The sequence below is a fragment of the Terrapene carolina genome, unplaced genomic scaffold, assembly GCF_002925995.2.
Source record: "Terrapene carolina triunguis isolate 2854851 unplaced genomic scaffold, T_m_triunguis-2.0 Scaffold68, whole genome shotgun sequence".
Taxonomy (NCBI): Eukaryota; Metazoa; Chordata; order Testudines; family Emydidae; genus Terrapene; species Terrapene triunguis.
In genome coordinates, this window is record NW_020664419.1 from 76,490,952 (window position 1) to 76,518,647 (window position 27,696).

General features: G+C 40.6%; 1 protein-coding gene across 1 annotated transcript in view; it reads right to left on the reverse strand.

The window, feature by feature from the left end:
• Window positions 1-27,696, reverse strand: part of FGD6 (FYVE, RhoGEF and PH domain containing 6) — a 100,379-nt gene that overhangs the window by 56,157 nt on the left and 16,526 nt on the right. The window contains exons 3-5 of the mRNA XM_026648842.1: window positions 6,355-6,496; window positions 794-861; window positions 668-698 (exon numbers count right to left, since the gene is read on the reverse strand). Of these exons, the coding sequence (XP_026504627.1) occupies window positions 668-698; window positions 794-861; window positions 6,355-6,496 (241 nt within the window). The remainder of the gene's footprint in view (window positions 1-667; window positions 699-793; window positions 862-6,354; window positions 6,497-27,696) is intronic.

Genomic DNA, 27,696 nt, shown 5'->3' on the forward strand with positions numbered 1-27,696 from the left:
TTGTGATGTAAAAAAATTGTGTACTCTTAACTTAGTAGTTCTGTTTATACAATCCATTTCCAATACTTTTTGCTGTATGTCTTCTAATATGTTAGACAGCAAAATCACGTGCCAATGAAAGCCAAACTCCAAAATGCATACCTGTAAAGAGTTATAGCTCAAAACATACAGTACTATGATGATGACTGCAGTACAAAAGCCCAGATTTAAATAGATTATCTAAGAATCAGGTAAAGTATTTTTACATACATTGTACATATTCAAGTTGGTAAAAAAAAAAAATAATTTTAAAAGGTTTTTTTAATCAAAAATTTTCATACTACTATTTATGGAGAAAGAATTATTCTTGCCGAACAACCAGATAGTTCATTAACAAATAAGGAGCTATAGTAAAACAATTAGGGGCATATTCTAACATTTAATCCAAACTCCCAATAGTTTACATGGAAATTTTGCATGAGCATCAAGGGGGATACCACCACACATTTACCCACTATACTTGTTAGGGAAAAATGCCAGCAACTTAGAATTTTTTTTATACTGCTGCCTAATTAGGTTTATTCAGTGTTTTAAATGAGGAAATATTAAAGAAAATACACTTCAGTACAATACTGTGTAAATGCTGAACTTTAAGAGAAGAACATAAAATTTTTTACTAGATACTTACAATGTGCAAGAGCTTTAGCGCATCCACAAATCTGTTAGAAAAAGTAATAAAAAGCAAATAATTACATTTGAACTGCAGAATTAAAATAAACCGAGTAAGTATTTTGAGTTTAGAATTAACACCTACACTTTCTCCGAGCTCATGATCTCCTTGGCAATATGGTAAACTTTCGTTTTTTTTCCAGCTGCTTTGCTCTGCAGATAAAATTACATGTTACACTTTGTACTCACAAACAAATAGCAAAGATCAACTTCAAGCCAAATTTCCTACCAAAAATATCACTTTATACTGCTCCAAAGTCTACTAGTATTCAGAGATTACTTCTTGTGAAATTGAATTTAGAATATAATTGGATAGAATGATGTGTAAATACTAATCTATAAACAAGCACTAGCATCCCTGTCTAGAAACTCTGGAAAGCATCAGAGCCCATACTGAAAGTGACAGCTGTCAGCTATTGAAAGAAGTGAAGTGTGGATAATACTCTATATCCATAATAATTTAATTGGCTCATTTGTGAATACGGTATCTAAATCTGCAGTAAATTCAAATGGGTTTTAGGAACATTTGTCAAGAGATGAACACAGATTTTGTTAATTTTTTCATGCTGCTTTTAATAAAGCCAAAAATGTAACAGGAAATAACTTTTTTCTTTTCAAAGTAATACTAACTATTGAGAATCTGCCTTATTAAATCTAAAAAAAAAAAAAAAAAAAAGAACTAAAATTAACTACAATCTGATTTCTTTAGCTAGCAAGTCTACTGTATAGAAGAAATGTAATCTTTGTAAAATAAGAGTTCACTCCTGAAACACATGCACACACACAAATATATGCATACGCACCCCTCAACATTATATGATAGCACAGGGCCTGAGCACAGGGATTGAATTATAATAGTGTTCTGTTTAATCCAATCGCCGTAGAATGCCATTAATTCTCATTTTTTCCCAAGCCAAAAATATGAGAATTCTCACAACCAACCTCCACACCCAGCTATCTCATCTGATATTTTAATCCTTGAATTGTTATGGGATCCCTCAAAAAGAAAAGTGCAAAATAAGTGTAAAATACTGAATCCCCAGTCTTATGAGTGTAAGAGAGAGAAAAAAAAGACAGAAATATGAATATTTAAGATACTGGCTAATAAAATGGAATGTGGAATTATTTGCATTACAGCACAATTGCACCAGATCCTGTACAAACATGTATAAAGGGCACCAGAGAATTTACAATCTGAGGCCCAGGCCCTGCAAGCTGTCACCCAACAACACGGAGATGATAATCCCTGTGATAGACTTTTGATGAGCTCCAGTGAAGTCAGTGGAGCTCCATGTGGGCGGAGGAATCGACCTAGACAGAGTAGCTTGCAGGATCAGGGCTAAAGCTTAATACCAATTCCAAGAATGTGGTACAGCAAACAAAATGAGGGCAAGATGACAGGCATGCAAAGATGCTTTTGCAGAGTCTAATTGTGTGTACAGTTTGCTTTTTTTTTTTTTTTTTAAACTATATCTCTATAGTAGCAGCCCTGGCTTGCCACCTGCCTAGCAGTTATCAGCTGGCTCTATATGTCTATTAACAATGTAGGTTTTCCATTACAATGGGGAGTTAAAGGAGAGAGAAAATGAAAATAAATCATAGATATGCAGGTATGCAACACAGAGAACAAACAATAGCAAGCTGAAGTTCTGGTGAAATCATATGCAGAAGAGTAGTAAAAGAGCAGGCACTGAGTGATTTACCTTAAAACTTTAGCTGTTTTGATTACACTGTTATATACTTGTTAATGATGTTTGAAATAAGGTTACAATATTTCTCTTTGAAAGGTTCATGGCTTCATTTCCTATTTCAAAAAGGTGATTGTAATGCAGATGCAATCCCATACAATTTTATTTCTATCAATATTGTAGGGTGTTACATCAATAATTAAAGTGACGGTTTGCTGATCTCTAAGAATTTCAGAAGTCATACACTGTATGTTTGTTATTCTGATGTCCCAGGCACTGTCCAATCCAAACAAAGGTAAGGACAACACATATCAGGCTAAAGGACTACAAAATCTGAGAAGTTAAATTCTGAACATTGGAGGGATAGCTCAGTGGTTTGAGCATTGGCCTACTAAACCCAGGGTTGTGAGTTCAATTCTTGAGGGGGCCATTTAAGGAACTGGGGTAAAAATCTGTCTGGGGATTGGTCCTGCTTTGAACAGGGGGTTGGACTAGATGACCTCCTGAGGTCCCTCCCAACCCTGATATTCTATGAATTTGTTACCCAACTAGTAGGGATGTGAATTTTGGCTGGACATATTCCTGGAGGTTTCCTCATGACATAATCTTTAATTAAAGATTAATCTTTAATTCCTGGAGACTCCCAGACAATCCTGGAGGGTTGGCAACCCTAGCAACTAGTGAAGCTACAATAACAGTAACATGTTGCACTTAGTGCTATTTATCCAATGACCACAAAGCGCTTTACCAATGTAGGTATCAGCCCTGTTTTATAGATGGGGAACTTGAGGCACAGAAAAGCAACTTGCTCAAGGTCACAATGCAAATGAGGGTCCCAGCTGTGGCCAGAATCCAGGAGGCCTCATTTTCAGTTGATATTCTCCCACCAGTGCCTACTGGCATCAGTAGCATTGCTAGACCCCGAAGTACTAATGCTGCAAGCTTTGGTCTAGATTTGCAGTTCTCCTTCGAAGAGCAACTAGCATATAAATTATTGACAGCTGGAAACCAAATTGTTGTTTCTACAATCCTCAGCTAGGCCTTAGTATTTTAAATAAATAAATAAATTAATGGAGAGATCCTATCTCCTAGAACTGGAAGAGACCTTGAAAGGTCATCAAGTCCAGACCCCTGCCTTCATTAGCAGAACCCAGTACTGATTTTGTGCCAGATCCCTAAGTGGTCCCTTCAAGGATTGAACTCACAAGCCTGGGTTTTGCAGGCCCAAGCTCAAACCCCTTTGGCTTTCCCCCCCCCCCCCCCCATTGAAACAAGACTATTTCAGCAGTGAAATCCTAGCTCTTCCATTCATATCGATTAGGTTTGTATTTAGAAAAGCCCCCATGTTAGCGTCTAGAAATAATCACTAAAACCAACCAAATTCAGGACATTTATATTTATACAAGGATAGGGTGCACATCCTTCTCTCTCTCTTTATGGAGAGCATAGCTAACACTGTGGGAATAAACTCACATGCAGTGTGTGATTTTGCAAAACAATAACTGTCAACACTCTATAACTGACAGTTGCAAACTAATTTAAAAGTAATGATTACACAATAGTAAAATACTAATGCAAACTAAGCATGAGCTGAGATATTGCCCCTTTGTTTTGTTTTTTTAACACCATTTGGAAAATTTTTCTCCGATCAGCTGGCACTGGAAATGCCACACTGTGTTTGTTCAGTCAGAAGACAATCATTTGGAAAGCAGGAGGGTTTGAAGCATAGTCTTCAAATTTTGGGCCTTGAGTTCTCTCAGTTTTCAGGTGATAGAACACCTCAGTTTTTACCCTTTTTTCTCAGCAGTTATTTACTGTACCCGCTATTGTGGGTGAGAAATATCATTAGAGACTGGATATGTTTGCCAACAAAATAAACCCACCAAACAGCTGATTACCAATGCAGAGATTGTTTCATTTTCCCCTGCAGCTGCAGGAACTGTTAGAAGTTTCAAGCAAGAGGCAGATTGTTGGTAAAGTTAATCTGCAGCTGTCAGAGTCCACGCGCCACAGGCCAGCTGAGCAAGTTAAAAACCAGATGGTTCACCACCAGTTCTGAGTTACATGAAGGCAAGAGTATATTCTATGAAACACGAGATGTTTCACGAGCGGAGCAGCGTTGCACTGTGTGTTTCTAGGAATGCCCTTCTGAATCTTGTGAGAAAGATATTCACATTGGGATGTTAGCTGATATACCCACACACAATTTTGGTTAGCTACACAGGAACAGGCTGTGCTGCCGACTCCCGCCACACCCCAACTTACGCAAGAGAAAAGTTGATTTATTAAGATCAAGGTGTCAGGGCACTAGCAGAAAAATATGAGGAAATTCAAAGCTGTTACACAACACTTTCACCTTGTTGAACATGAGCTCTTTTCTTTCTGGCAATGGGAAATCCTATATGGAGTTCTCCTTGGCAGGCAGGTGTCTGAAATAACATTCCACCATAGAGCAAAAAGATACTTGCCCTGTAAGGAGGTGAAGAAGCAGCAGTCCCAGCCGGTCTGAAGGAAAGCCGATGCCAGAATCTACAGCCACGCAGATTTCAGGGATGCTGGGAAGCTGACAGAAACCTCTAATGCTTATAAGAAAAGATGGCAAAGGAAGCCCCTAGGAAAGGAGATGGAACCCCAGATCATCAACTGATTAAAAAAGGTTGCTTTATTACCCAGTCACCCTTGGCTTGAAGGAGGGATGGAAAAAGGAAATCACATAGGAAGTGTCTTCCAAAGACATGCCATCCAGCACACACAGCAGTGAAGAGAGAACCAGAACCTAGGCATCATGGCTAAGGTGCCTCCAGAGCACTTGGGGCAGAACAAGCCTGCTAAGAAGGATCTTGTGGAGAGCACACAAAGGAACACTGTACCTCATTACTTTGAAGGCACTGAATTGAGGCGCTTAAATGGGCAATGTGCGAGCTAGGTAACCAGGACTAGCAGAGAGAAGAAAAAAAACAACCAACCAACCCTCTTTAATGGGTACCTCTGCATTTGATAGCGTAGATACAATCAGGAAAGCCCAGTAGTGTGGGCCAGAGCAGTGACTCTTAAATCCAAGAAACAGGAATTCTACATTATCCCCAAAACAGGGTGAGGGTTGGGCCCATATCTACTCTGGCCATTGGAAAGGAGCAGCTGAGCACTGGTTAAGAGGCAGGGTGTCATATGTTTCAGTCCAAGGAAGCCAACGATTTGTGGACTGCGTACTTGCCCCAAGACAGTTTACTGATTTGAAAGGCGTGTGTGGCTGGACATACAACTTCAAGAATGCTGTTCCGCTGAACCAGAAGTTGTCACTGAAAAGTAGCCTTTCCTTCCTCAACACTTGGCTGGAACACTCCTATATCACAATAGTTTCACCTGCCCATGCCCCTAAAACCAATGAGATGGCACTGGGAAGGGCCTCAGCAGTTCTAGTGACCTGTTTTCCAGTCCCTACCCTTTGGCTTCTCCAGTCCTGGTAATCAGTTTCCAATGTTCTTCAGTTCACCCTGCAGAAAGCAGGAAACTCTGGGACTCAAAGGTCCAGAGCATGAGATTAAGAGCTTTAGTAAATGTGCAGTCTAAAACATGCAGACAAAGCAGTCAAGTTTGACTCTTTCACACTTTACTTCAGTTTGTAGAACTCTACATATACAGGTGGGTGGTGTGTAGGACTACAGGCCCACAACTCTTTGAGGTGTTAAGAATGAATTAATGGACTGAGCAGTGCACAGTTTTTATGACTATTTCTAAACATGGGTTCTTCACATCAAGGACATTTGCAAATCCACAGCAAGTATGAAGCTTTAAAAAAAATTACTGTTATCAGGGTGCAAAAAGCATCTGAAAAATGATGGTTTACATTTATACAACAAGACATTTCTTATGTAGATATTCCCCAAATTTCCTTTACAAACTATATGGGAAACTAAAAAAATACTGACGAAGTACAGCTCTAAAAATTAAAATACACCTGCTTATATTCTTGAAGATCAAGCTCCCCTTTGCTAGAATCGGAATTTGTGTCATCGTCCTCATCAGAGCTGTTGATAATTTCTTCATCTGATTGAATCTCGCCCATCAACACATTGGAATCACTGTGATCTTCTGATGCCCTACAAGAAAAAAAACCCAAAACACATAGTTGGTTTATATTAGCATAACTTTTAATTTTTCTTTGAAAAACTATCCATCAGAGAGCAACAGGACTAACTGTTACTAAAAGTGCTGAGAGCCCTGGAGAAGATAGAACAGGATTTTCCATAGAGGACCTATGATTCTGGAATGCTGTATCTATATTGGTATTTACACAATGTTCATTGCCATAGCAGATGAGTGCCATACAAGTTAAATAGTCAAAAGGATTTTATGTTCTTTACACCCTTCACAGATGCCAGAGTTGATCTTCGTCATCCTCCACGGCAAAGCTTGAAATTCCACCCCCTCTTGCTAGCGTGTGTATAGAAGTAATGTATTTATTTCATGTGCCAGAGCAATAAAGGGAGATTGTCATTTTTGTTTCTGTTTTGCTCTGCTCTCTTTAATGACACTGGGGTTTGTTCTATACATGATGCTCAGTTTGACAACCTTGTTTGGGGGGGGGGGGGTTTGTTTTGTTTTAATTAAAGGCACACAAAGACATTTGGGTATTGGGCACCCATAAATGTTCAGGCTTGTTTATCAAGGCATGCACTAGTTAAATAGTTACATGAGGTTGAAATTAATGTTACAGGGAGTCACTTCAATACATACCCACTTTTTTTTTTTTTTTTTAAAGGAGGCTGTAGAATGTACATTTTTGTGATCCATAAAAATCAATGAAAATAAAAACAGTGATATCCCTTTTAGACAGCTGTCAAAACTATAATATATAATCAGGCTCTGTAGCTGTACACGCATTATGGAGGTCTCAGTTCTCATTAATTTTAGCCATATTTGTAACCTGTAGAGATTTTGTGTGACAAGTATGCATACTGATCCTATGAACAACCCTCCTCCTCTAAACTACCTTGACATCTTCAGTAAAGGTCTTAAGAATGTTTCCCAGGAAGAAAATTCACAAGGAAAGAGAGAGCAAGGAAGATACAAATAGCAAACAGACTATTGTAAAACTACTAAGCAGCTCCTTATAAGAACAACATAGAGAGCAGAGCCTAAAATGCTCTGATAAACTCACACAGAAACATGTCAATTTATTTTAGCCTGGGGGGGGGAGGGGGAGAGAAGAGAGAGAGATAAAGGTATAGCAGCATTTTCAACTATGGAATTAAGTAGCTAATAATTTCAAGTTATACCAAATCAATACACCATTCATCGGATCAGCTTTCAAAGCCAGCAACGTGCTGAATGCCCTCCTGTCCCATTTACTCCTATGGATGTAGACAAAGAGCAGTTACTTACCCTACAGTAGTACCTGGAGTTCAAGATGTTACAGTCGGCGAGGATCCCACTATAGGTGTGTATGTGCCTCATGCAAGCGACACTGGATGTTTTTGTATATCAGCATCCATTGGGGCCGTGCATGTAACCTGTGCCTCTCACAAGAGGGCCTAGGCATGGGGAACCATGACCTTCCCTCATACCCTCACAATTCAAAGCCCATGTTGGTGAGGATTCCAAAAAGTGGGGATGGGGCACAAGTCCTGTGATCCACATTTATATAATCTCAAAGAGCCAAACTAACCGTAGAGTAAGTAACCATTCTTTCTTCTTCGAGTATGTCCATATGGGTCCCACCATCCCAGTGCTGATGGCTGGCCAGCAGCATACCCTCAGGACAGTGGCAGAGAGCACCAGCTGAATCAGTCAAACAATGAATGAAGTACTATGCTCCTGAACTTGGCATCTGCCCTGGCAGCCATGTCAAGGACGTACTATTTCATGAAAGTCAGTAGGTTACTCCATGTTGCAGCCTTGCAGATCTCAGGCTTTGGAGTGGAGCCCAGAGCTGGAGCGTGGAGCAGCTCTGGAGCAGTGGAGCTGCAGGTTTTTGCCTGGAGCGGCGGAGCCGGAGCAGAGCTCCAAAGCCCTGCAGAGACCAACACATTTCGGAAGCAAGCGAAAGATGCTCTAGTGAGTGTGGCTTGATGTCTGAAGAGAGAGGCTCATCAGCCAACTGATAGCATTGCATGCATCCACTTGGAGATTCTTTGCGATGAGATGCCCTGGACAGAATGAGCACAAAGAAACTGGGAGACAGCAAAAATGGCTTGGCCCTATTAAGGTAATACTATAAAGCTCTGAATACCGTGTAGTTCCTTTCCTCCCAGAGATGAACCAGTTTTGAGCTTGGAGAGACAGGATGAGAGAGGCAAGCATTACAAAATCTTTCTTGAATAAGAGAAACAAATAAATAAAGAGATTATTGAACTTCAGGACAGTGTAGGTGCTGGTTCAGTCTCCTCAGCTCTAGGATAGGATGAAGACCTTCTTTCTTCTTCAGAATGAGGAAATATCAGGAGAAGCTGCCTCTTTCCCTGAATTCTGTTGGAACCTCCTGTATGGCTCCTAGATGAAGCAACAAGGCCACTTCTGATTGCAGCAGGCTTTCCTGAGGAGAGGTGCATGTAGGGGGTTATGAGTGGAACTGGATGGGAGAGCCACGGGCAATGATCGTCCTGTTACAACTGATCATGCCTGGTGGAATGGAGGGAGGTGGATTCTGAAAGTAGTGCTCATTCACTGGATTGGATGTGGCTCTCAAGCAAGCTGTGAAGTTTGCTGGCATGCTATAGGATTGGGGTGCACTGATCAGGAAGAGGAAAGGCTGTGCCCTCTGCTTTATCTTGGCCTTTTCCTGGTCCAGCATTCAGGATCCCTGTGTTTGGAAGACAGTGTCCACAGCTTCAACTGGGACTGAGGGCAGTAAGGCTTGTGGTACAGCACTGAGATGCAAATCCCTAGACAGCATAAGGTGGCCTTTGAGTCTTTCAGTGAGTGCAGAGTGCTGTTTGCCTGCCTGCTAAATAGCTCCTTGCCCTTGAAGTGCAAGTCTTCAATAGTGGCCTGTACCTCTCTTGGGATACCCAATGCTTGGAGCCATCACGCTCTGTGTTTCATCACCATGGTGGCCAGAGACTTTGCAATGGTGTTGGAGGCATACATCACAATGTGTAGTGCCAACCTGGCCACCAGCTGACCTTCCTTAATTATCTTTTAGCTCCTCTCTGCTGTCTAGCAGAAACTTTGTGAGGAAGGGTGTCACTTGGTCCCAGATTAGGAACTCATACTTGGCCAGTAAGGCCTGGCAGTTAGCCACATGCGGAAGAATATGACTTTCTTCCAAAGAGGTCGAGTTGTTTTGGGCCGTTAGTCCAAGAGTATCCCCAAGGACACTTCAGTTTCTCCTGTACTGCTGATATGACCAAGGAACCTGGGTTGGGGTAAATACTTACACATCTGCCCAGAAAATGTGAAGCAAAGCAAGCATCTGCTAGGTATGTGTGACTCTCCTAGATGGAGCTAGTACTTACTGTGCCCATTTTTTAAATGGATTAGTCCATCATAGGATGGGCAGGGCTCGAAGCCCACAGGTTTTGAGTCCACCATGCTAAAGAGCTCGGGGGGAGGGGGGGTTGTCTAGCCATCAATACTTGGTCCAGAGGGTTGGATAAGATCACATTGGTGCTCAGAACTTTGCAGAGTTAGGCTTTCACACAGCAGAGTCTAGGACAACAAAATTTTATACACCTCTGAAATAAAAACCATGTGCACAGTTAAGTCAAATGATATTTCTATTGTTCATGCTTCTTAAAACCTTGTCTCTCGTTCCATCCCAAACAGTGTCTTTGGGGACTATTTATTTACATTATCGATGTTCCATGTTATCGTTGTGGACTAGAGTAACTCCCTGGGGGAGGGTTACCACAGCATCTCCAGGAACTTAAAACGGTGGTGGTTGGGGGAGATTATTGCAGTCCTGGGGACTGTAAACAGCTTTAGAGAAGTACCGCCCCTGGGATGGTTTGCATATAAAAGTTCAGATATCAGAGGCCCAAGGAGACAAAGAAAGGGCTTTTGGTATAGAAGGCTGAGTCTAACCTGGCAGAGGAGCCTTCATTTTGATGCAAAAAAAACCAGATGACCTTGTGTGTAGACGATACCCAACCTTGCTGAAGAGTTGGAAGACCTTGAACCTGCCAGGGACTCCATAGGACTGATGCGGAGCTGTTGGTAAAGTGTTTATATCCTTTTATTGTTTTATAGGTTTTCTCTGGATGCTTTTGTCCTCAAGTAAATGAAAGAAGAGTGTGGCTATGTTACTCATGATTGCAGTCATTCACTGGTCATCGCTCTTGGAGAGAAACAAAAGAACAGGGGCTGGTCATTAGTCAGACCTGCCAAGAGAAGCAACAAGCTTTGCAGAGGCGTTATAGCTTAAGTCTAAAGAGAAGGAAGAGGGATGTGGATCCCTGCCCAGAGAAAGATGAGGGCTAGAGGCCTGAGTGGGCATTCCTGAAACAGACTACAGAGGGGATTAAAGGTGCAGTTACCCTGAAACTGTGACAGAGAGCATATCTATAGCTCTTGAGAACAGACGATAAGAAATTGTTTCATTCTATGCCAAAAACAAGAGATAACACACTATTGTCATAAGATTGTGGTCTAACCCCCCCTGCCCCCATATTTCTACCGGTAATGCCAGATGCCCTGCACATGGTATAATTCTGTCAAAGTGGCAAATCTGTACGAAAAATATTTTGCTCTACTTCCTGGATGAGATTTTCAAAAATGCACAGGGAATCTGGAGGCTTGAAATCCCTCTAGGTAGCTCTGAAAATTTCAGTCCTTATGTTTTTACTGTAATTTATCCAAAGTCCTCAATATCCAAGCTACAGTATATGACATATAATTTACACTTTACATAAAGTCAAGAATTTGAACTGATCAGCTTTTGTCAAAGGTAAAGAAAAATAACGCTGCAAGATTAATTACATTTTATAGCAAAGGAGACTGAGATCTTTTAAACATAGGTTTCTGAAATTCTATGATCCCAGGGCTGCCCAAGTCACCACTGGACACTTTGAAGGGGTCAGTCCTTCACATTTTGAAAAAATTACCAAATTCAACCTCGTGGTACACCTGTGTTAAATTTCCCCCTTGGACAAAGGTTTGTCTGGATCCTTCATGAATGAGAAAAAGAATGGACATAAAATTTATAACAAGATTTATACCAAATATAAAACAAAAAGCAGTTAAAATTGTACAATAGTATAAATAACCATATTAGAAACACATCCTTTTTGTCATCCGTTGTATTTTGGAACATACCTCAGACTGTAGATGTATCTCAGCTTCTTGAGTGTATAGGAAAGTCAAGAATATCTGTTATAGTTCTAAAGGTCTCTTTGAGACCATCCGGATCCAGCAGAGTGCTCCAGGAATATTTCTTACGGCCATTTTATTTTTAAACAAAAAAGAGCTAACCATCCCAGCTGCCATACTATCTCAGAGTAATTCCTGTTCATCTTTACAGTCCATTCATCATGCTACTCCCATTTCCCCAGCTCCGTGGGTCACTGCGCAACACAACCCCTCATATTCTTTTACCTCAGTAGTTTAACCTGGGGATGACACTTCTCTACAGATTAATAACGAAAATCAATGCCCATTTAGCAACTTTTGTAGACACAAATATCTCAAGTGTTCATGGACCCAATGGCAAGCCCATTCAGAATGAAAATACTTCCATGGGCTTTTGATCAGCCCCCCGCACTCCCCAAAAAAAGAGAGATCTGAAGATTTCAATATTTGGATTTAATGGATTTGGTACTTTAATCACATCTTAAAGGCAGTCCTATACGTATAAGCTTTTTAATGAAATTTGAGTGCATCTTCATTTAGAAAATTCTTCTCTCCCTTGTATTGTATGCCTCAATCTTTCCCTCATGGCCATTTTAGCTTCTCTGCCCATGTGCCATAGTTTTCTTCTCTTTTTCTACCCTCTTATCCTCTTTTTAAAACTCTGCCACCATGTATTAATTCCCGCTAATAACCCAATTTTATGTCAAAGCTTTCTTCATGGAGTAGTTGTTCTGTTCTGTGTTAAGCACCCGCAAAGACTTCTGTAATCCTACTCTCTCCCAAAATATCCATCCTGATCTTGTTTCCTCTTTATCAGATATTCTTTGCCCATGGCCCCAACATTAATAAGCTTTTTGGTACGAGAAACTTCTGCATTATCAGTCATGTGAAACACCTCACTGCTAACTCATCACACTGTCCTTTGAGTAAGAATATCCTGCCATATCATGTGATCCAGCTGTCTATAGATAGATGTGGTTAAACTTTTTGTTATTTACATAATCTTAAGAATGTTCATTTGTCTGATAATGTAGCATTTTAATGGTTATTTAAATGGTAATACTAGATTTTTCTTATTACTTGCTGAGAAAGATAACCAATAAAACAACCAATAAAACAACCTATAACACTATTTATGTCACATGAAAAAAAATGGAAGGTAAGAGATACCGTGGTATATCTTTGTAAATTATGACAAAGCAATTCTGGCAAGAAACAAAAACTGCTTGTCAGTATGAATCTCTTATGGGCTGCTAAACTTTAAGCACGACCATAAACAATGTACCTGAAAATGTTATGGTTATAATGGCAACTATTTTTCACATAAGTTTTTCCCCTGTGAAGTATATATGTCAACTCCATCATGTCTCTTTATTTTAATAGTTTATTAAATAATAATATCTGTAGATCATATGGGTCCCAAAGACTTGCTAGAGTTTAACAGCTGAAATCCCTGAAAATTCTGCCCTCTCTGAGCATTCTCCATTCTCTCACAGCTCCTACATGTGATTGGACTGAGCATGCACCATCTCCACAGAACAGCGGAGCATATTCTAGCCATGGGCTACAGTACTGACGCCAGAAGTTCTTTAATGTAGTTTTTGTGTATAATTATAAATAAGTAAAACTTTTATTAAAACTAGGGCTGCCGATTAATCACAGTTAACTCACACGATTAACTCAAAAATTAATCATGTTTAAAAAAACTGAATTGCGATTAATTGCAGTTTTAATCACACTATTAAACTATAGAATGCCAATTGAAATTTATTACATATTTTTGGATGTTTTTCTACATTTTCAAATATATTGATTTCAATTACAACACTGAATACTAAGTGTACATTGCTCACTTTATTTTTTTATTACAAATATCTGCACTGCAAAAATGATAAAAGAAATAGTATTTTTGAATTCACCTCATACAAGTACTGTAGAGTACTGTCATCTCTTTATTGTGAAAGTGCAATTTACAAATATAGATTTATTTTTTGTTACATAACTGCACTCCAAAAGAACACAATGTAAAACTTTAGAGCCTACAAGTTCACTCAGTCCTACTTCTTGTTCAGCCAATCGCTCAGACAAACACGTTTGTTTACATTTACAGGAGATAATGCTGCCTGCTTCTTATTTACATCACCTGAAAGTTAGAACAGGTGTTCGCATGGCACTTTTGTAGCTGGCATTACAAGGTGTTTACATGCTAGATATGCTAAACATTCGTATATCCCTTCATGCTTCGGCCACCATTGCAGAGGACATGCTTCCATGCTGATGACGCGTGTTAAAAAAATAATGCATTACTTAAATTTGTTACTGAACTCCTTGGGGGAGAACTGTATGTCTGCTGCTCCATTTTACCTGCATTCTGCCCTATATTTCATATTATAGCAGTCTCAGATGATGACCCAGCACATGTTGTTCGTTTTAAGAATACCTTCACTGCAGATTTGACAAAACGCAAAGGTACCAATGTGAGATTTCTAAAGATAGCTACAGCACTGGACCCAAGGTTTAAAAATCTGAAGTGCCTTCCAAAACTTTGAGAGGGACGAGGTGTGGAGCATGCTTTCAGAAGTCTTAAAAGAGCAACACTCAGATGTGGAAACTACAGAACCCGAACCACCAAAAAGAAAATCAGCCTTCTGCTGGTGGCATCTGACTCAAATGATTAAAATGAACATGCGTTGGTCCACACTGCTTTGGATTGTTATTGAGCAAAACCTGTCATTAGCATGGACGCATGTCCTCTGGAATGGTGGTTGAAGTATGAAGGGACATATGTATCTTTAGCACATCTGGCATGTAAATATCTTGTGACGCCAGCTACAACAGTGCCATGCAAACGCCTGTTCTCACTTTCAGGTGACGTAAACAAGAAGTGGGCAGCATTATCTCCTGCAAATGAAAACAAACTTGTTTGTCTGAGGGATTGGCTGAACAAGAAGTAGGACTGAGTAGACTCGTAGGTGCTAAAGTTTTACATTGTGTTGTTTTAGAGCGCAGTTATTTTTTGTACATAATTGTACATTTGTAAGTTCAACTCATGATAAAGAGATTGCACTATAGTACTTGTATTAGGTGAACTGGAAAAATATTATTTCTTTTGTTTTTTGCAGTGCAAATATTTGTAATAAAAATAAATATTAATGTAGAAAACATTCAAAATATTTAAATAAATAGTATTCTATTGTTTAACAGAACGATTAATCGTGATTACCAGCCCTAATTAAAACTTATCTAAACCAACTATAGGACTACATCAGCTGCAGTCAATCTTCCACCTACACCTGGGTGGGCCAGCTAGCTGGAGTTTAAGGCACCACTTAACTAGAGCTAGAGATTTGCGTGTGTGGGAAAGGACAAGATTGGGGCAAAGCTCAAACTATAACAAGCAGTAAACAATGAATTAATAGTGCAGCGAAGACAAGTCCATAAGGTAAGCCCTTTTTATCAGTGGGACTTACCCCAGCACAAAGGGCAATAGGTGAGATAGTTTTGTTGGCTTGACATTATGGCAAGGCACAAGGCAATCAATCAGTTAATTTTGATCTTCCCTTTATTTTGCCACTAAGTTTACAATTGTGAGTTTCATTGATAAGTGGTTGTGAGCTCTGCCTTTGTAGATACTCAGAGCGCTGAAGGACAGAGAGACCTCTGCAGATTTTTTTTTAAAAGAAGAAATAGATCAAGGCAGCTGTGAGGATTCACACTATCTTTACTGTTGTGGGTCCAGTCTCTCCTCATCTGTTAAAGAATGTCACAAAGGATTAAGGAGTGCACGGGTACACTGCATGAACATTTAGGGTATGTCTTCACTGGCAGTGCTTTAATGTGGGTGTAGTTGTGGCACCAGCAAAACAAATAAAATAAAACAAAAAACCCACCTCAATGAGGGGAGTAGCTCCCAGCACAGGTGCACGGTCTACACTGCCACTTTACAGCGCTGAAACTTGCGACGCTCGGGGGGGTGTTTTTTCACACCCCTGAGCGAGAAAGTTGCAGCGCTGTGAAGTGGCAGTGTAGACAGGGCCTCAGAGATCCTTCAAGCAGCATCACTAGAATGGGGTGGGGTGGGGAAATCACGCACCTGAGCAATTTGATTTTGGAGATTAATTTGGAAGTTTCTATAAAAACCATGGCAGTTTTGATAATTACCCTTTTAGAAAACTGAGAATTGAAACACGGTAGAAAAATTAGAACATAATCTTGTCTTTTTAACTAGCAGACTTTATTTTTGACCTCAGATCAGGGACACCCCATGTCCTCTTCCTTCAGTGGGGATTTGGAGGGGGTTGACTCCCCACTCCAGAGAAATGTTTTGTGGCATTTTTTCCCCTCTCTCTCTCTTTTTAAGATCTCTTCTGGATTGATGAGTATTTGGTGGTTATGTATTCGTATAAAATTTTTACTATGTCACTTTTTAAATCATCATACCTCACATATATATGTACTTGCATTGCCTTTAAAAACTGCTAACAAAGAAAAATCTTTTAAAAAGGGAAAACTAAAACCAAACTAACGCTATTTTTTATCCCTGCTATTTAACTCAGATATCAAATGCAAACTATTGCTTCCAGAAGTACATAATGACAACTCTCATAGCAGGCTGTCATCCTCCTGTAGTTGCAGAAGCATTTTTCATTGTTCTGTTAGAGCCCTGATTGAGGATTCCTCTATGCATCTCTTGGAGCATTCAACATAAATATGCATGCATGTCTCGGATGTTCCACGAGCTACACACAATAACCATATTTTTAACTAACATCCTTTCTGAATCAAGTCATTAAACTTACATACAGTAAGAGAATGCTGACAATATGTAAATCTAAGCCTAACTATTGTCCTAAGGTGTTCCAATTCAGCCTCACAGCACCATGGCACAAACCATGAAAAGCAACGTCTGCAGCCATGGTATACTGAAACAACTCCACAGGAGCCATTGTCATGAAGCATGCCAAAATACATTAGGCATGTTATAATGTGCGTATCTGACATGATATGGCTGAAGCAACATCAAGCATGATTACCAGAAAATTCAATATGCAATGACAAAATAGAGAGTGACCTATATCATTGCCTCGAGACCTGCACACAGCGTAGATCCTCCATACCCAGATCTTCCCCTCACTAGGGCCAGTTAAAGGCCATCTCCAGGCACACTTCTCCTTGCAGTGTGGCCGTCCCCTATTGGAATTAATAAATAATAATAAATACCACCACTACTTTGGGGCCATCCACATGAAGCTATCTGCTAGGGAGCCCACTACCTCTCCTCTTGAAGCAAACAGGGGCTTTCCTGCTACCATAGGTGACTGTGGCCAACAGGGACCCCATTTAATGTTAAATGCAGAGAGGTCCCTGTGAGAAGTATTGAGATACTGGTATTTTTGCCTTCCTTGCTAATAACATGTGTATGAAGATTCATTCTAGTTTTGCACAGATAGAAACTCATTGCATATCAACATTTCTTATGTCAGAGGTCACACACCCCTAAAAAAGATCTTAGAGGAGAAAAAAAAAAAGACAACTACAAACACAAGAGCAAAAAATAAGACCTCTAAAACACACAGCTAACTTACAACCATGATTTTACCACCTAAGGGTATGTCTACATTGCAGCTAGCAATGTGCTTCACAGCCCAGACAGACAGACAGACTCAAGACAGCTCTGCTGGAGCTAGTGTGCTAAAAATTGCTGTATGGTCCTTGCAGCATGGGCAGCGGCTTGTGTCCAAGCTCAGGTGGCTAGCCTGAGCCACCAGCCACACCACTAATTTTTAGTGCACTAGCTTGAGCGGAGCTAGCATGAGTCTTGTCTACCCAGACAAGGAGGCAGGCTCCTAGTTGCAGTTTAGACATACCCTAATACACCAGCTTTTCTGAACTGTCATGAAAATTTACCAGCCCAATACAAAAAATATATTTGCCTGTCCTTTATGATAACTGACACCAAGGAAAAAAGAAGTATTTTACTTGCCAGCCAGATACAAAACAAAAAACAAACAAACAAGTTACTCACTGTAGGTAGAATTTTATAAGGGTGTAACAGTCTGTGCTGAAATCTCAAGCACAACATCTTCAGATGGGGAAGGGAACCATACAAAATGAGAACACAAGCTCCTAACAATATATACTTAAAACATAAAAGCTACTTTACTGCATCAGTGGTATCATGAAGGTCTGGTGCTTAACTCCCCATCCTCTGAAATAAGAATTAACACAAGTCCCAAAAAACTGAACCACAAAAACTCTTCTGTATTTATGGATCACTATTTTTATATATCATCTCCCTTCAAGAAACGTGACACAGTTCGGAGGTAACTTTAAATCTGGGGCTCTCTCTGAACTTACACATTTCGAACAATAGCCAACAAAAGAAATAGCTAAACAACAGTACTGAAAAGAATAGTTAATTAAATTGAAGACAAACATGGAGTGACTTAACTCTTAAAAGCAGTGATGTTTGTACAAGCATCAGCTGACACAGCTTCCTGAGTGGCACACAAAGATACTTGATGAGACACACTTTGGCTCAAACCAAACACATGGACCGGTAAAAACAACTCAGTTATTTCTTATAATGTTGGACCTACTCATGCTCTCCTCTCCCCTGCTTTTTACACACATCAGAGACACATTGAAGGGGGAAAAAATGTAGATGCTTTTTCTAAGCTTTTGACAGTTTTAGGCTCTGATACCATTCTGATCAGCATAAGGGTTCCCACGAGGAAGCCACAGAAGGCAGAGGGGCTCTACACACTTGGAGTGGTCTGCCCACATGGATCAGATTGGATTGCTATCAAGGTATTAGTTTGGGTAAAATTCCTTTCATTGCCCCATAAAGCTTTTATTCCATTTTGCAATAAAAGTGATTTTCACACACACACAGAGGTTAGCCCCCACTTTAAGGAAAAAGCTAAAACTTTCATAAACAAATCAGGGGTTCGTAAAAAATGAATATCAGAATTCAAACCGATAAGGGAAATGTGTGCCTTGCTGCATTGTATTTGTTATGTTTATTTTAAAGTACAAATATGTACAATATTGTAATACTGTCGTTAGATGTGCATAATCAAGTACAACTGAAATAATTGGTAATTTTTGCATGCAGACAGTGAGACTAAAATTTAATGAATTAAAATATGAATAAAATTAAATTTTAAGTCAAAATTTTGGCCTCTTTCCTAACACTTCAAAAATGTATTTTTATGTCAAAATCCAACTCAAATGTGTTTTTATTTCACATTCATAATACAAACAATTAGATTAGGTCTTATTATGGTAAAAATTTCACCGCAAGAAACATAGTATCAAAGAGTTTTAGTAATACATTTCCTGAGCCAATGCTGAAAATAACCTTCAGGAAATGGCTGTTGTCAAGCCACATAAATGAGTCTTTCATCATCAGTTCTCATTTCATATCCAACTTGCCGCTCCATATTTATGTTATGGTACTCTCTGCATTAAGTTGGAAGACATGTGATTTACTAAGTACACCTAGTTGGTGGGTCTGAAACAGGAAGAGTCATGGTGGAGAAAGAAAACATACTTTCACAATAAGGAACCCTACTTGGTCCTTCCCTTAACATGACAAGACATGTGTGTGTATGTAGAAAGAATGCTCAAATGAAGAAAAAAGTGAAAAGCAAGGGGATAGGGTTTAAAACAAAAGAGGGAGAGACTGTATACGTTACCCTTCAAGAGATCAAATTTCCAGAATTTGAAATTCTATTATGAAGGTCTAACAGGGAGTCCAAGAGGCTGTCTTATACTTAAATAGAGAAAATACTAACAGGGCTAAATGGAATGCCTTTTCATTTACTTCCTTGTTTGTCACTGTGGGAAGAATTTTAAGTTAACAGATGATGCAGTGATTTTGTCGTAGTCACCAAAAATCAGACCTTTTAAAATTATCTGCCCATTAGAATTCGCAGAATTTTCCAACAGCACATTATTAATTTTAAAGTGGGTCAAAAAATTTTTTAACAAGCCTCTTGGTTATATCCTGTTGGCTTTAAAGAAGTTTACAGTGTTGAAATCTGATCCGGATTTAAGGATCAATTACTAGAAAGGGCAAACTTAAATCTACAACTGAGATTCTTAACCTGGAGGTCACAACCACGCTGCCCTTCCCATAACGCTAATATGGGGATGGGATTCCAGTACAGAGAAGGATGAGAATCATTGATTTAGGGCAGGGGTAGGCAACCTCTGGCACGCATGCCGCCTTCGGCACACAAACTGATTTTCAGTGGCACTCACACTGCCCGGGTCGTGGCCACCAGTCCAGGCGGCTCTGCATTTTAATTTAATTTTAAATGAAGTTTCTTAAACATTTGAAAAACCTTATTTACTTTACATACAACAATAATTTAGTTATATATTATAGACTTATAGAAAGAGACCTTCTAAAAATGTTAAAATGTATTACTGGCACGCGAAACCTTAAATTAGAGTAAATAAATGAAGACTCGGCACACCACTTCTGAAAGGTTGCCGACCCCTGATCTAGGGGCATGCAGATTGCTAGATAGTGTGTTGTAAACCCTCTGAGGGAAGGGTGGTGTCTATCTGTATTTGTAAAGCACTGGAGCCTTTATGAACTACAACTAAAAAATTTGATGATAATTAGCATGACAGCCTTTCAAAATATATTTTGATTATTGTATAAAGAATAAAAAAATTCAGAGTGGTTCTGGTTATACTGCAGAGATCTGAGATTCTGCCTATTTTCCTGCTCTGTCCAGCTTCCTAAAGAAGTGAATCAAATACAATAAGAGTGTGCAGTAGGCAAGCAAGAATATCATAATACACAAGATTAATCCATGTGATACAGTGACAGAACATCAGATTTTTCTGAAAGATAATTAGTTTTGCAATGCAGCATGTTACAACCACCTTGTTGTGTACACTGCTCATTCTTTTCCAGCATGTGGAGTGCAGTAGATGCTGCTGAGGTAGCAGGTGAAAATATGTGCAAACCGTGACAGGCTGAGGTATGTCTGTCTACTAACTTGTCACTGAGTCTGTTAGTTTGGGGTTTTCAAGAGAATCTCCTGGGGGTGAAAAAAAAAAAGTTAAAAGTTCGATTTTATTAAAGTTCTGTTTTGCTTTATACTGAAGACAGTAAAGTCCTACCCAGCTGCTCTGAAGTGTGACCTTAATTGCGGGAGGTAAAGGTTGGGAGTCGAGTGGAGCCACTGCCATGGAAGGCTGCTCTTGGGCCAGCATGCATCCAGCCTGACAGGTCAGAGCCAATGCTTTGGGATGACAAAATGTCATGGGAGGCCGGACAGGAATATCCTTGTAGCACTGGGAAGACCAACTAGAATGGCACAGTTGCTAAACTCTTGCTGTCTACAAAAGCAGTCTATAGGTAGAAAGTGACATTGTTGTATGGCCCCACAGTTAGCATTACTTAGAACAAGAGCAATCCAAATGGTGGAGGGAATACCTATGCACTATAGTAGCTATTATGAGTGTAGACACGGGGTTTGTCACATGCAACCTAGGGGATCCAAGCTGTGGTTAGTATGGCCAATTTCTTTAGTGTACACAAGGCCAAGATGTAAAGGAGCACACAGAAAGCACTCGGAGTGGCAGAGGGAGACTTCCAGAAGCAGTAAGCACTAACTGATATTTGATACCCAATACATATCTCTTGACTCTTGCAATACATATTGGAATAGCCAGATCTGTCTCACACACACACACGTGTGTGTGTGTACACACACAAATATACTATACCAATATATATTAAAAGGATATTATCAAGAATTTTGTTGTTTGCAATACAATTTGAGAAACTGAAAAACTTTTACTTCCTTTCCTATTTTGTCAAACATGACTGTACTTGTTTCTTGTTGAGCCTAAATCACCCTGTCTTTCCCAACTGTTGCACACATTAGGATCAGCAATGATGTCACCACAGTTCTTAACAGCAGTACGACAAAAATAATAAAGGTAGAGCGGCCTGGAGGACGACAATTTTGTTTTGCCACTGCTTTTGAGGTTTTGAAATTTGTTTTCATTCCACACTGGAACAAAAGCAAACCCTTTCCATTACTTTCCAGGAACAGGCTGTGTGTCAAAATGGCAGTTCTCAGGGCAGGTTTACACTAGAAGCACTACATCAGCTCAGCTGCGCCGCTGTAGCACGTCTGGTGAAGACGCGCTATGCCGACAGGAGAGCGCTCTCCCATTGGCATAATTACTCCACCTCCGTGAGAGGCTGAAACTATGTCAACGGGAGAGCATCTCCTGCTGACATTGTGCCAATGTGGACAGCGCTTAGGTCGCTGTAACTTTCGTCGCTCAGGGGATGTCTTTTTCACACCCCGAGCGACGTAAGTTAGATCCACTTAAGTGGTAGTGTAGACCTGCCCTCAGATTGAAAAACCTGAACTTTTTGGGTGTGTGTGTGTGTCTGTCTCTGTCTCTGTCTGTCATCAGAAAGGACCAGAGAACCCAGGACCTCAAAAACCTTCTAGAGGAAAGCTTTATGCAAATAGATAGGTCTTTGTGAAATGTTTAATGCATATTTTGATGGAATTTCATTTAGTTAAATATTTTCCAAACAGCTCTAATTAAAAGGTTTATATATAAAGACTAGATTGTTGGGGGCGGGAGTAAAGGAGGATTCCTTTGTCTTTTTTTAAGTGCGGAAGAGTGATGATTTTAAATATTTTAAACGATGGGGCCACTTCATACCAAATCATACAGTGAGTTAAATTATGGCCCTAAACTACTTGACAGTGTCCCTTTACATTATGGAAAACAAATGTATAGGGAAAGTAAAGCAAAGTGACAAGGATTTGCATCAAGAGTCCTCCAAAAGAGAAACACATGATTTTCCCAAACAAATGATTGTCTGCTTAAAATGTCTTTCATATGCTACATCCCACAAAGTGTTTTAAAATAACTATTCAGACAGAGCACAAAGGCATGTGACACAGAAGAGTAACTAGACCCAAGCATCTTGACTGAATCTGTCCCCAAAGGGGGCACCTTCAGCAGAGCAACACAATCCCAGCATTCTGTACAAACCCAGTTCCTGCTTGCTAACGCTTTGGCCCAGGGACTAACACTGCTGAATGTTAACAGCATTTGTAGTGCGAGTCTCGCATTGATCTTAATGTTGGTCTCTAATTTTACGAACAGCTAATTATATATATTTCATTACAAAATTTAACACATTATTGTTCATAAGCTATCAAACTGGGTCAGTATGGTGGCACAGACCTTTTGCGTGGTTGCACAGAATGGCACTGGCTACAGTTTCCATTCTACGACCCAAGTTCCTAGCTCACCAGAGCTGGGTGTGCTGAGAAGTTTTTGTATTCAGCATATAGAAAGGAAGAGAATCGATAAGCACTTTAACTAGTCAGAGGGGTGACTAGTAAAGTCAAAGAAGTGGCATTCATAAGCTGCAAAAGCAAAAAGATAGCAGTTCCAAAATGTTGAGGGAATGGGGATGGAGAAGACTTGAGGATGGGAAATAAAGGTCATTCTGCTATCCTTAATTATGTTGGCTAATTCCCTATTCAGCAAATAGTCCCACTGGATTTCATGGGATTACTTGTGGAGCATGGTACTGTTCAACATGGAAGAGTGGCAAAATCAGGCTTATATCAAGGGTGGGTAAGGAAGAAAGGGGGGAAATGAAGACAGGGACCCTCTCTATCTTCCCTATCACACTCATTCTCCAGAAGAACTCATCACAAAACAGTGACTTAAAAAAATAAAAAGACAGGAGCAGATGAAATCCACACATCTGGCCCTTGGTTATGTTATACAGTACAGCCTCAGTTATGGACACCTCAGGAATGGAGGTTGTCCATAACACTGAAATGTTCCATAACTCTGAACAAGAGGTTACGGGACTTCAGCCACGCGGGAGGAGAGGGTTTGGGGCTACAGCCACAGGGTGTGTGTGTGGGGGAGAAATAGAGGTCCGGGTGAGGTGGGGCAGGAGTCAGGGCTTCTGACTCGCGGGAGCACTGGAGATCAGGGTTTTAGACCTCGGGGGAGTGCTGGGGCTCGGGGCTTCAGCCCCACAGCTCAGTCCTCGGCTTCAGCCCCGTGAGGGGTGCCGGGGCTTGGAGCTCCACACGGCTCTGTTCCCAGCTTCATTGGGGGGGGGGGGGGGGGGGGGGGGGCGGGGACGCCAGGGCTCGGAGCTTTAGCTACAGGTGGGACATGCTGGGGCTGAAACCAGAGCTCCTCTCATAGCTAAAGCCCTGAGCCCTGACACCCACCCCCCACCGCCCCCAGGCAGGGCTGAAACCAGGAGCGAAGACTTGAGCCCCGGCACCCCCCTAGGGTTGCCAGGTGTCTGATTTTTGACCGGCGAGTCCAGTCAAAAAAGAAACTTGGCAGTGTCCGGTCAGATATATTGACTGGACACAAAGTCCGGTTACCGCTGGCAGGGGGGAGAAGTGGCGGCCTGTCACCTGGCCCTGAAGCGGTGGCTCCCAAGGCAGTATGCATGCACTGGGTTGGGCCACGGATGGCCCCTTTGAGGAACAGAGGGATAGCTCAGTGGTTTGAGTGTTGGGGCCTGCTAAACCCAGGGTTGTAAGTTCAATCCTTGAGGGGGCCACTTAAGGATCTGGGGCAAAATCAGTACTTAGTCCTGCTAGTGAAGGCAGGGGGGCTGGACTTGCTGACCTTTCAGGGTCCCTTCCAGTTCTATGAGATAGGTATATCACACCCCCACCTGGAGCCCTGAGCACTCCCCAAGGCAGTACAGTATTTGCTGGGGGGGGAGGGTTGTTTTTTTAATGTATTTATTTGTCTGTGCGGCTGCCTGATTACTGGTGGTGTCCGGTTGACCGGTGTGTTCGTACCTTTGAGGTTCTACTGTACAGCATTTTCTTTGATTTTACAATAGGAGAAGCAAGACCATCTTTTCAGAGCCCAGCAAACAAGAAATCTCAGATATCTGAAACTTCTTAAAAATATTGGAAAGCTGTTCAAAAACGCCACATTTAAGAGTTCTCCTGATAAGAGTTTAGCACAAACACTGCAAATCTGTTTATGAGACATTATCCTACACAGCCATCTTTTCAGGGAAGCCCGCTTTTTCCACCTGTGATGATGGCCTATTCAAGAGAGCCGACCATCAAATTAACATTTATCTCTGGGCCTAATCCTGCAACCCTCACTCATGTTATGTAGTCCCTATTGTTCATGTGAGTAGTCCAAACGGGTCACTCAGCACAAATAATGGTTGCAGAATCAAGCCCATAGCGAACACAAGAACATACCAAAGATGGAGTTTAACTACAAAGACATATTTCAAACTCCAAGTAGGCAATATCTAGCATACAATGTTTTAGTAAAGTTTCCACGAGAAGGAATCTAACCTCAGGATTCCATCAATAACAGAGTTTTAAAATTCCTAATCAGTCCTGTTTATTAACTTTATTTTCATTTATTTATACTTCAGCATACTTTATGGTTTTCCAAACAATAATTCTAAATCAGGTCATTGGAAAAAATAAAAAGGAAAGTATGTAGTTGTACTCATATAGAGTGCTGAAAGTCTCTCTCAAAGACAAATCCTCCTACTAGGCAATGTGTTTCAAGGAGTAACGCAATCAGAAATTATGCTAACAATTATAGGGAGCTCTCCATTCAATCAAAATCAATTAGCAATCATGTATGGTTGCAAAAGCTCAGAGGAAACATTGCCAACATATTCAGGAAACATAGTATATTAATCCACAAAAAGCTGAAGGAGCAGAGTAACGGAGTCTGAAGTACAAGATAGCAGCTTTGCAACTGCAAATAAATAATAATAATAATAAAAAAAAAGGGGGCCCCCAAAGATGCAGGAAAGTTTAAGTCTCTTTGCGTTTTGTCATATCACATATGCTTTAAGTCAGACTTAATTTTCCTTTGCATCTTTAGTTTGTTTAGACTGTTGGCAAATTTCCACTCAATTTCAACTTGTTTCCAGTGAAGTTTTTGCCCTCTTTTTGGTAAGAGTTTGTTACTATAAAAAGGAGAATGACAAAAATCAAATATTTTTCTTTCACTAAGAGAAATACAAATACGTGCTATTACTTTGAAGTAACTGAGCTGTAGTTACACACCTCCTATAGTAGCATCAAAAGAAATGTTGCAGTGGTACTTTGGAGACCCATAAAAAGCACTAGCTTTTAGTAATGCTTCAAACCTGAACACTCACTTCTTAGAAAATAGGCAATTACTTCATTCCTTGCTTACGCTGTCTCCTGCTAATTATGATAATTTAAAACTTGGCATGCATTGAGAAGAGCAATTTCTGTCCCTCCCCTTCCCAGTCACCATTCTTCTCTCATATTTTAATTAAACAAAAAATGAAATGCCCTAAAACCCAACTAAACAAAAAGCTAATGCATTCACCTTCTTTACCCTATTTAAAATGTTTTGTCCTGATTTATTAGTCTGAAAACCAATAATCTATATTAAAGACTCTTGCTCTTGGAACTAAATTTTCGGTATTGTTCCAATGGTAGAACATCCAAAGTCAAGTTAGCTTCATTTATTAGTTCTAGTCATTACTTTCCTTTCTCAAGGTATCCCAAAGAACATTTCAGAGAAGTGAACGAGTTTGACACCAGTAATGTGTTAACTGCGTAGACAATATGAATTCAGTGGTTTTCACACATTTTTGGGACACTAAGGGTGTAATGAACCCTCCCATTCAAGCCAATGATAAAACTTCAATGGGAGTGAAGATAGACCAACCCCTTTGAAAATCCCACTCCAGAATATTTTACTAAGAAAGCAGCTCTCCTCTTAAATAGCCTAACTACAGCACTTATCTTCCAAGAGTGCCACTGGATCTTTAATTTCCTCTTAGAAGGTTACCAAGCGAGCAGAATGTGCCTCAATGTAATCCATCATCTGAAATTAGGATAAAATTGCAAGAGCTATTAATTCTCATTGTTTGGGCATAATGGGATGAGGAAAAAATTTCTCACATGATATAGTAACATTGGGTACATTATAAAGCAGTAGTCCCCAAACTGTGAGTCATGCCCCCCTAGGGGACCGGGCCAACTCCCACGGGGGGCAGGGAAGGACCGCCACCCAGTCCAACTCCACCCTCAGCCCAGCTCCCGCTCCACGCTACCACCAGCCCAGCTCCAGCCACAGGTTCACTTTGCCCCCTACTCCACCCCCAGCCCAGCTTTGTCCTCATTCCCTCTCCACTCCCAGGCCAGATCCACCTCTAGCCCCAGCTGCTCCCCCATCCCCAGTTCAGCCCCCAGCTCTGCCTTCAGCCCAAGCTCCTTTGCTGAGCCAACTGTGCAGTAATGGGGGGGGGGGGAAGGGGGGGGAAGGAGTGCGAACAGATTCCATTACTGGTAAAGGGGGTGCAACAAGAAAAGCTTGGGCACCACTGTTATGAAGATTTTAGGCCTTCCTCTAGAGCACCTGAAACTGGATACTGTTGACAGCACATAGGACTAAATGGACCCGTGATCTATTCTGGTACATCAAGCCTTGTGTTCCTGTGGTTAGGTTGTATTTGTGCTTTAGCAGTAATGTTGGAGGTACAGTCCTTTCAATTTATAGGCTGTGTTTCAAAGTACAATTTCTTTTGCTCTGCAGTTTTAAATTATAAAAAAAGGATTGTTACTAACAAATCTCAAAGGCCAGGCTATGGAAATTTTAGGGAAAGTGGTCTAATAGAAAGGGGCAAGTGCACATGCAACATACTAGGTTTATGTAATCCAGGGTATCAGCCTGTTGGAAGTGTTACTCTGCCCCCCTTTTCAAAGTCTTAGAATCATAGAATATCAGGGTTGGAAGGGACCTCAGGAGATCATCTAGTCCAACCCCCTGCTCAAAGCAGGACTAATCCCCAATTTATTATTTTTTTGCCCCAGACCCCCTAAATGGCCCCCTCAAGGATTGAACTCACAACCCTAGGTTTAGCAAGCCAAGGCTTAAACCACTGAGCTATCCCTCCCAAGTATTCATGAATACCACAGAAAGACTAAGTGACGAT